This window comes from Mus caroli, chromosome 4 (assembly GCF_900094665.2).
Source record: "Mus caroli chromosome 4, CAROLI_EIJ_v1.1, whole genome shotgun sequence".
NCBI lineage: Eukaryota > Metazoa > Chordata > Mammalia > Rodentia > Muridae > Mus > Mus caroli.
In genome coordinates this window covers 90,674,824-90,685,864 of record NC_034573.1, presented here as the reverse complement: position 1 = coordinate 90,685,864, position 11,041 = coordinate 90,674,824, and the positions used below count along the sequence as shown (strand labels likewise).

The window sequence follows — 11,041 nt, the reverse complement described above, 5'->3', positions numbered from 1 at the left end:
CATGTTTAAAAAAAAAAAAAAAAAAAAAAAAAAACCCCAACCAACCAAAAAAACAAAAAACCAAGCTGAATGAATGAGGAAAATGACTATTAAACTTCAGTAAACTCAAAGCAATGCCCTGAATTTAAGCTTAGGAAAATAGAACAACCTTGCCAGAGTACTGAAGAGGTCATCTGGAGAGTGAGTACCTGAGGACCAGTCTATTCCCTGCTTTCTAACTAAAGAGACTATGTAACCCTAACAAGTTACCAATGGAACAGATATTAGCTGTTCTCAATAAGAATTCCACAGACTTAGTATCTTGGTTTGTTTGTTTGTTTATTTGTTTTTATATATTTTGACAGGGCCTCACATAGCCAAGGATGGCTCAAGCTCACTATGTAGCAGAAGCTGGTCTTGAACTTCTGATCTTTGTGCCTACCTCTACCTTTGATTACAGGTGGTGACATCATGGCCAGCTATTTACAGACTCGGCTGGTTCTCACATATTCATAAAAGAATCCAAATAGGCTCTTCTGTATGCTACCCTCCATACCTAGTCTCTGCACCAAAGGACAACTTGAAAACAAATGGCTCTCACCTCTAGCAGCTCGTCTCCAATCCGCATCCGTCCATCTGCAGCAGCAGGTCCCTCTGGATTAATCCCCACCACGAAGATGCTCATCCGTGACCTGTCCTTATTGCCAGCAAGACTGAGCCCCAGTCCATTCTTGTCCTTTTCCAGTTCGATAATGTGTAATTCTCCCGGCAGGTCTGCATATCGTTGCCTGATCTTTTCTATATTAAACATGAAAAAAAATAGAGCATGAGTCTGCATTAAGGAGACATGAGCACTCTCCCATACTTAGAGCATACAGTTCATCTACAGTACCCTGAGAATAAATCACGTAAGCTTTTCATGGTCTTATGGCTAAGCTATGCTTAGCAATAACTTTTATCTCCACCTGAGTTCAGACTGCCCACGAAGCTTCTCACTTCTCGTTCCCGTTAGCTCAGCCTTTCGTGGACTGTTTCTCCCGCAGGCACATACCAGAATACAGGGACACCACGCTGTGAGCCTCCGCCTTGACAAGAAGGGTTAGAATATCCACTAACAGTGATGCTTGAGCAAAGTATTTGGTTTTAGAGGTAAAGTATTGAATTCATGAGAGTAGAAATAATAACAATTATTAGAAAAAAATCAACAGTTTATTATACTTAAAATATAGTTATATAAAACTGTAAGTTTGTCAAACTAGGGATTGAGTTCAAGGCCATGTGTGTGACTGGCAAGAATGTTTCCACTTGCTAGCAGCCCATACTCTAAAAATATAGAAATAGCATAAATTAACATTGAATAAATGAGTAAAAGAAGGGGAAATTAAGCATGCCCGTTTAGCTGTCAGATGTGGAAGTGATCCACACATGCCCACACAGCCTTCAAACAGGGCAATGTTTTATCTCCGTGGGGTTATAGCCTTCACTATGTCAATGGTCTTAATAGTCATAGTTTATGTGCGTTCAACATCCATCTTTCCATCTTATATTTCACCTTATGTGCTGGCTTTTTTTTTTTTTAAATCAACATGGCACAATGTAGCATCACCTGGGAAGAGGGACACTTAACTAGAAAACGGCCCCATGAGACTGGCTTATAGGCAAGTCTGTGGTGCATTTTCTTGATTATGTGCAAGAGGAAAGCCCAGGCGTGTGGTGCCAGCCCCAGGCGGGTGATCTTGGGTTATATAAGAAAGCAGGCTGCTCAAGCCTTGGTGAGCAAGCTAGCAATCTGCAGTATTCCTTCATGATCGCCTTCAGGTCCTGCCCTGACTTTTCCTCAGGATGGACAATAAACGATAAGCTGGAATAAATCCTTTCTTCCTCAAGTTGCTTTTGGTCCTGGTGTTTATCACAGCAACAGAGAGCAAGCAAGGAAGCCCTGTGACCTGTCACCTCTACATTATGGTCTAAACCTTCTGCCTGCCTGCTGGTTGGGCCACTTTTCACCTGTGCTGGATTCACACAACAAAACCACACTCGTATGCCAGCAGAGAGACTACGGCTCCGGCTGGTCCCTCATTTCACACAGCACCAGCTCGGCAAGTACATTACACAAGTGAAAAGTAAACACAGACAGGTTTGTTTATATGAGACTGGTACAAATCACTGTGGCACGAATTATATGCTGGAAGATGGAAACATATGACAAAGCTGGGTATGATAGGAGGTGCTTTAGGATGCAGGAAGCTGAGGCAGGGGGATCGCCACTTCAATGCCAACCTACGCTACATGTCAAGGTCATGTTTAAAAAAAAAAAAAGAAAAAGAAGAAAACACGAATAAACAAAACGCCAAAGATGTATAATATATATGTGTGTCCAGTTTCAGGGCTGAAGCGATAGCTTACTGAACCAATGGATGAGGCTGAATGGGCAATGACCTCAAGGGCTCCGCTTATCTCTGACCCAGTGCTGGAGTTTCAGACCGAATTCTGGGCTGGAGCCCCCAACTCTGGTCCTCCTGCCTCCACAACTTTACCTACTGAGCGCCCCTCACACACCGCCATCCAGATGCCACATCACTTTCAAGGCTGGTATGACTATTTTGCCACTGCTCGAGGCAGTATGTCATGTAGCCCACGCTGGCTTCACACTCAGTAGGTGGCTGAAGATGATCCTGAACTTCTGACCCTCGGGTCCCATTTCCCAAATGACAGGGTGACCGGGGTGCAACACTTACGTCTGGCACAATCCTCACTTTTCCCTCCCCTGGCAGACAGAGATTCAGCAAGAAATGAAGATTGTGCCCTTAGGAAACCTGTTATGTAACCGCCAATTTGTGGCTTAGATCTGAAATGTCCCACAGCATCTACATGAGGACTTGGTTCTTTAATGGGGCTGAGCCAGGGCATGGGGCCTGACTGGATCAAAATGGTTCTCATTGAATCAGTGAAATAATCCATTATGGATTCATAGCTTAAGGGAATTGGAGGAAAGGGTTTTGTTATAAAAGCAAACCCTCTTTACTTCCTGGCCACCATGGAACAATTTAATATGATTCAAGCTAAGGGCATATTCTGAAGACAGTTAAAAATCACCGTGGCAGGAGCCTAAAGGAGAAAGTTCAAAGTGATGTTAATAGAGAGGGATAGCTATGCATTTTTTAAGGTTAAAGATAAAATAGTTGATAAAAGAGGATACTTCCTTACGTTATATCTATAGGTAGAAGAATATAACAAAGAGAAGATGTTTCGTTTATTAATTCTTTGGAATTAATAAATGAAAGTTTTACAAATAAAGTACAAAAAGACATCGAACTCCAACATATAAACTCAAAAACCTCAGGTATATGAGGAAATGCTCAAGAATGCTTCAAAAAGTTTACAATAGCAAATTAAATGGAATATTTAGGGCAGGGGTTGTAGACCAGAAGTGGAGCCAATTATGTGAGACCCTGGGTTCTATCCCTCCTACATCCCCCAAGTAAATGCTCTATTACAATAGCAAATGAGACATTAAATAAGTGAGGTTATCAAAAGAAAACACACTAACACCCAGGCAGGCATGAAGACTATCAATAGCCTCGGCAGAGATGAAAACACACACAGGGGTTGTAGTGCTGGTAGTCACGGCCACTCCAAACAATTTTGAACTGATGACAAAGCTGTTCTTTTCTTCTTAATTTCCTCTGCCATGAGGGAAACTGCCATTTGAAAGTAAGTAATGTTTTTCTCCTGATGGCATTAAGGAGAAACAAAAACCAAAAAGTACTCAGTCTCCACTGAGATTCCCAAGGAAGAGGCCGACACCATCCTCTACCTTTCAGGTTGCTTCTCTTAGTTACTGCCGGCGAGGGTACCAAGCACAGCTCAAGAGGAGCAAGAGAGCACTGCTCGACCAGTGCTGCCTGTGGATGCAAAGCACAGAGACAGCTTGAAAACTGGCATTCAAGTCACTCCAGCTAGGGATGGTGAAAAAGCTCTGAGGACTGCAGGGCCTGGGCAGTGCACCAGCAAACTTAAAGACAGGATAGCCAAACATCATCAAAAGTGGTAAGTCTCTCATGTTTTTCAAACATACATATTCAGAGCCCTACTGTTAATCTAATGCACCTGAAAACCTGACTCTCATATTAATCAGGTTGGGTCTAAAATGTAGATTGGTTAATCTTACTTTGCGAGTCTAGAAGGTTAATTTTCCCGGCCTGAGTTTTCAATGCCACAGTTAACACTCACTGAGTCAATGAACAAATACGAATGGAATCCACTTCACAGTAAAGTTGTAAAACCAAAGGAATTCATTCCATGAAATCTGTCACATACATACACATGACTAGTTATAACTCTGAGAAATAAAAGCTTCAAGATAAAAAACCCTAGGGGCTGAAACTATTTATTTATTTATTTATTTATTAAAGAAAAAAAAAACTCTAGGGGCTGAAACTATTTTTATTTATTTATTTATTTATTTAGTGCCCCCTCCCCAGGAGTCAAGCTCAGAGCCTTACATATGTGATAATACCCAACCCTGGAGCCACACCCCTAGCCTCCACCACCTAGTGGAGGTGAACAGGAAGATCAATAGTGTCCACAGCTGCAGTCAACTGAAGATAAGACTAGTTGGTACACAGTGCTGGAGCCCTGGGCCACTTCAATGACTCTGCATCAAGCTTGCTCCAGTGCTAACTTACTTAATGCTAAGAGATGGGCTAACAGATGTAACATCCAGTCACACCCTGGACTTTTCACTTTTGTCGACAGAGTGGAGCATCTTGCATCACTTGAGGGTTTACTGACAGTTTGTGGGGCGCCTGGTAAGTTGCAGAGGTGCTGGTGAATCTTCCAATCCACTTTCTTCTCCTCTGGAAAAAATGATCTATCATCCCCGTGTTCCAGACTTTAGAAAGAAGGCTCAAGTCTTAAGTCCCTTGCCAAGGGTGAGCAGCCGGTAGCTGATGAGGCTGTAGCCCAGCTCTCATTGAGTTCTTGTTCTTTCAGCTCACTGCTGCCAGTGCTTTGGTGTGCTAAGCTCAGGCTACACCTACTGAAAGGCACACGCACAGGCTGCCCTATGGCTCTTCAACTGCTCTGCAACCATCTCAACACCACTCCCAAAGGACAGAAAGCCTATTTCAGATCTAAAGTCACAGTGTTGTTCCAAAGAATGCCTCTTTCACTTAAAAGTGGCACCATTTCATCTTTAGATTTATGTTCAAAATGTTTAACTGTTAGGGATGTGGTGGTGGTGGGGGTGAGGTTCAGTTGGCAGAGTGTGCTTCGCACATCCTAGGCCCTGGCATCTCTCCAGAATAAAGCGTATACTTAGCAACACCAGCATGGCCAAATGCCAGCTCAGGACACTCGACTAACATTTCAGCCCCTGCATTTGTTATCCTACAACTTATTTTTAGATTCACAGCTTGAAGAGGATAAAAGAAGACGCTTCTACTTCTTTGATATACTAATTTCTGTATTTTCTCCATCCCTGAGAAAGATGAAACAAACTGTGTAACCGAATTCTGTTTTACAGAGAAAGAAGACTTTAGAGGAAAGGCCTTATAAAAGGCCACGAAGTTAGCATATCCAAAACTTAAAATAAATTGCTTTCTATTAGCTCATCTTACATTCCCCTAACGCTGTTTTTAAGAGAGACTTTAGGTCTCTCCCTCAGTCTGAGGTGCTATGTTTAGAATTCCTACCTCCTCACAATAGCTCCTCACATGAAGGTGACCTCACCACTCGCTCTGCCTCTGAGTCCTTCCCACACAGATGGTATGACTGACAGGCAGCTGAGACAATCCAGCCAGAGCTCTGTTGGGTCTCCTGCACCCATGGGGTCCAGTTTGTTCAGCTTGCCCTTAGATGATGGGGGATCAGTGGCTGTTCCGAAGCTCCCTCCACAACTTTTCTTATTCATTCTATCTTTCTCTTTGAGATAGGTCCTGCTGTGTGACACAGGCAGGCCTTTTGAGATAGGTCCTGCTGTGTGACACAGGCAGGCCTTAAGCTCAGGACCCTTACGTCCTCTTTTAGGAGCTGCAGCAGTCCCCACCCAGCCTGCCCACCTGGGGACTGGTCAGTGTAGTCACTGCCAGCGCTCAGCACACAACACCCCAAACACAGCAGTTGGCCCAGGAGAAGTGCACTAGGAGCCGTTGATAAAACTGCAGAAGAGAGTCCTGCTACTCAGCCCCTCAGGCAGGTCACTGGACCCAGAACTCCTCTTTCTTGATTGAAGCCAAGGATGGTTCCTCTCTGACTTACTCCCTCTCTCCATTACGTGACGGAAAGAACTAGGGAGGCAAGAACCAGAGGACAGGGCATGTAGAATTCCATGTGTGGTACCATCAGACCATCTTCTCCAATCATCTTTCTGTTTGCCTGTCTTCAAAGACAGTTTTCTGATATTTTGGATCTTCATTTCTAAAGGATCCAGTGTCACGTGAAATTTTAGATCAATAAATATTGTGACTGGGACCAGAGAAATGGGTTTAGAAGGTAAAAAATGCTTGTTGCAAAGTTTGGCAACTGAGTTCAGTTCCCAGTATACACATCATAGTAACAGAGAACCAACTAACTCAAGCAATCCTCTGACTGCCATGTGTACCCCACTGCACATGAACAATAAATAAACTAGGAAAAGTTTTTAAAAATGTTCTCTGTTAGTCTGACTTTTTGTCACAGTCGTCTTTGCTATGAACCTTTTGATGGGCAATACAAAGATACAACTCTTCCCCCATACTACATATTAAATGTGATGCTTTTGAAAAGAAATAGTGACTGGGCCCCAGCTGATGAGATTCCACACTGGTGAGCCCGGGCAATGCTTATGAACTGTTTCCATGAGAAGGTACCGATGTGATTCCTGTGGGTCACCATAGAATCTTCTCTCATGCAATGCAGTACATTTCCCAGTAAAGATCCTGACAGTCAATCATGATAATCCAGATACAAGTACCATCTCAGCAAAATTCCCTGTCTCTACTGCCACAACTCAGGATTAAATATGAGGTTCCTTTGGGCCACACAATGCAGAACTTCAAAATCCTAGCCACTTCTCGCTTCCTCCCTACGTTCAAGTACATCCTCCACCAATCCCAGAGCCAAGCCATTTCCAGTAATTGTATTCTAGTCAGTAGGTTTAATGAAAGGTGAACTATAGTTTCAAAAGTGGGGAAAGAAAAGTCAAGTTAGCATGTTGGTCAACCATCAAACTCAGGGTGCATCTTTGAAGCATCAGGACAACATTCCCTAGCTCTGAAGTTTCAATTCTAGGCTGCCAGTCAGCACATGTCAGGAGCTTCAGACATGTGGTTTTACAGCAAGGGAACCCCATGTGGGGCTGAGCTCAGGCCACCACAAGTACTTTCCATGACAACTAGCATGAACACCATGAGCAATGTATTATTATCAACTGGTAGAATTGAGCATACTGTTTTTGTACAATATCCAATAAAATGACAACTTAAAATTCATATATTCTTTTCTGTATACACAAACATATATACATATCCAGACATTAAAAAAATTACAAATTAAATACTAGTTTTAAGCAACAAAAGGTTGTTATAATGATGCAGGATCTTACCACATCTCATTATAGTCTGTGTTCTTCATTGTGGTGCTGGGGTGAACCCAGGCTTCCTACATTCATGCTAGACATGTACCCAACTATTTAGAAACCAGCTCAGTTATAGCATCCTTTTGTTTGTTTATTTATCATTTACTTATTTATTGAGACCATATCACTGCATTGCCTATGTCCCTGAAGAGTTTCTTGAATTCAAGAATCTACCTCTACCACCCAAGAAGCTGAGACCATGGGTACCCGCAAACTGCAAAGGCTCAACTGTTTTGTTGACATTTTTATTGTGTGCAGGACAAGCTCCCTACTTCCCAACAAATCAGAGCTTGACACGACACCTGAGAAACTGGCAGAAACAAGGTCACTCATCGCCCTGAAGCAGGAAATGATGCCTAGAAAGATTTTTTGATCAATTCTCAAGCAGGTTGTTAGGGTCACTGCAGAGATGCCGAGTCTACACTGCGGCTAGGAGCATGTTTCCCTGAAAACACAAGGCTTCAGAGGCGACTCTACACAAACACAGTGGCCCCATTTATCACCATCAGAACACACTCCAAGACGATTTCTATATTAAGTTTATTCCTTTCTTTGGAATTTATTTCCTCTCAAAAGTATTCAATAAAGCTGTTTTCTTTCTTCAGTTATTCTGTACCAGTACCTAAGATGGAAAGATGCTGTTTCTCTAAACACCTCCACAGAGCCAGGGAAGGAATTGTAATTCCCATTTCAAACAACCTGGATGCCCTTCCCTTCAAACAAGAGAAGCGACGAGGAACTAAGTCTCCATCTTCCCTGTAACCCTGGCTCACGCACATACCCTGAATGAATATCAGATCAGTATAATTGGATAGAACAGTTTTATAGCTCTGCTCAGCAGTGAAGTTTGTTTTAAACTTGGATTTTTCCACTCCTGTGATGACGTTATTTGGAAAAACAACAACAAAAACAACCCCCGCCCCCGCCCCCTAATCGCCAGTTACTCATAATTCTCTATCAACACACCAGATGTCTTTTCCTTGTCCAAGAAAGCCAGAAGGATTTCTCTAGTGGGTCTTGGAGTGCTTTGCCATCATCACAGGATATTAGGTGTTGCTAAGTAACAAAGCCTTTCTCCCAGAAAGACACTTAATTCAAGCCACTGCCTAGTATTTTAATAGCAAATGCTCAACGCACTGGAATAAAGACTCAAAGCAGTTTCAGATGGTTTAGCTACTTGATCTGCTTCCAATAACAAAGGCACACAAAGGCAGGATTATAAACATTTTTGCCTGTGCAGTAAGTACAATAATGTCACTTGTTAAAATCAGTTATGATGGAAATCCCAGTCTTTTTTTTTCTTATTTAATAAACAACCTTTAATTTTCAGAGTTAGTGCACACAGGCTTGAAAAGTAAAAATATCTCAAGGAAAAAAAATCACACCACATAAGAAACAAAATGGTAGCTCAAGTGGCAAATCTCAGGTGAAAAGTCACACCTAACAGAAAATGATAACAACACATTAGTGTAAAGAAACTGATATTACAACCCAAAATGCAGGCTATGTAGTATAGTCAATATTTTTGCCAGCATGCAGGCTTGATAACATTATACAAATCTATATAGGAAATTAACAGTCAAAACATGAAACCATGAAGCCATTAAGCATAAGAGTAATGAATATACATGTTGCTCTTATGTGCTAGACAGTGCTCCTAGCATGGACAGCTGAACTCCTCTGGTTTTTATGAAGATTCGGATAGGAAGGAATCCTCAGCTTTACCCAAAGGGAGGTAAAGCAAGGTGAGAATAATGGATTTCAGTGTGACACAGAGCACTGAATGCTGGGCACCCCAGAGAGTTGGCCTCTGGAACCCATGGGAGAGATGGCCAGAACTACACAGTATTTCTATTTAAAAAAATTTCCTTCCCTTCACACATAAGAACTGAATCTGGGTTAGATACAAAAATAAAATAAAATTAAAAATAATAAAATAAGAGAGACAACTTGAGCAAGAATCATTATTTTCTGTAGACAGCACACCAGGTATGTGTAAGAGTGTGGGTGGTCTCCACTAGGAGAGATGTCTACCGTTTCCCCATTAGGTGCATCAAAACTAAACCACCCGACATGCTTACAAAACACTTACACAAGCTTTCTACTAGTGACAAAGTTAAAGTGAACCTTTCTTGTTACACATCATGGTTACCTTTGGCACACTCTAAATCATTGAAGGGAACCTTGACAAGATGCATTTACAGTAAAACAACAACACACAACAACAACAGCAAAACAACCCAAACACATAAGAAAAATGAGACAGAGAAGCAGAAAGACTTGATCAGCAGGCCGGGACTGCTTTATTGGAATAGAAAGCCTCCACCTTTCCTCGGGATGAAGGTTACTCAAGCTTAGAGGGGTGGAGGGACAGGTACGCACATGCACATAGATGCACAAACACACACACAGACACACATAGACACACACAGAGCTACCAGGAAGTTGCAGCTATGGTTTGCAGTTGGCCTGGAAGCAGGAGGTTTGTTTCATCTGGGAACATCAGTTCCTTGCTTCAGCTTCTCTAGCACAGGAGTACAGCTGTGTGCTGCTGCAGCGGTATTTTAAAGTAGTGTATATGTATGTATGAAGTGACAAACTATTTAGGAATGAAAAAAAAAAGAAAAGAAAAATAATGTATAGATGAAAGAAATGCAGAAAAACTTGGTTATTGTTAAATCTTGGTAGACATGATAATACATGTCTCTTAGTTAGGAGTACTATTGTTATGATGAAACACCATGACCCCAGCAAGTTGGGGAGAAAAGGGTTTATTTGGCTGACACTTCTATATTGTAGTCCATCACTGAAAGAAGCCAGGGCAGGAATTCATTGTGGGAGCCTGGAAGAGCTGATGCTGAGGTCATGGGGGGGGGGGTATTGCATACTGGCTTTCTCTCCAGAATTTCTCCAACCTACTTTTTCTTCATAGAACCCAGGACCCATAGAGCCCAGGGGTGGACCCTCACACAGTAACTGGGCCCACTCTCATCCATCACTAATTTAAAAAATGTCCTATAGCTGGATCTAATGGAGACATTTTCTCAATTGAGGCTCCCTCCTTACAGATGACTGAAACTTGGCCTGCAGTTGTGTCAAGTTGACATAAAACTAGCCAGCATAGCCTGCCAGTGGTGGCACACACCTCTAATCCCAGCACTTGGGAGGCAGAGGCAGGCGGATTTCTGAGTTTGAGACCAGTCTGGTCTACAGAGTGAGTTCCAGGACAGCCAAGGCTACACAGAGAAACCCTGTATCAAAAAAAAAAACCAAAACAAAACAAAACAAAACAAAAAACCAAATAAAAAAACAAAACAAAACAAACGAAACCAAACTAAACAAAATAAAAAACCCAAAAGAACAAAAGAATAAAAGAAAACTCTCTCTCTCTCTCTCTCTCTCTCTCTCTATATATATATATATATATATATATATATATATATA

The 11,041-nt window shown here is 42.0% G+C and overlaps 1 protein-coding gene across 7 annotated transcripts in view; it reads right to left on the bottom strand.

Annotated features, from left to right (window-relative positions):
• The window catches only part of Patj (PATJ crumbs cell polarity complex component), a 314,627-nt gene that overhangs the window by 148,668 nt on the left and 154,918 nt on the right, over window positions 1–11,041 (bottom strand). For all 7 annotated transcript variants that reach the window (XM_021159452.2, XM_029475856.1, XM_029475854.1 and 4 more), the window contains one exon: window positions 581–777. In XM_021159452.2, coding sequence (XP_021015111.1) covers window positions 581–777 — 197 coding nt within the window. The remainder of the gene's footprint in view (window positions 1–580; window positions 778–11,041) is intronic.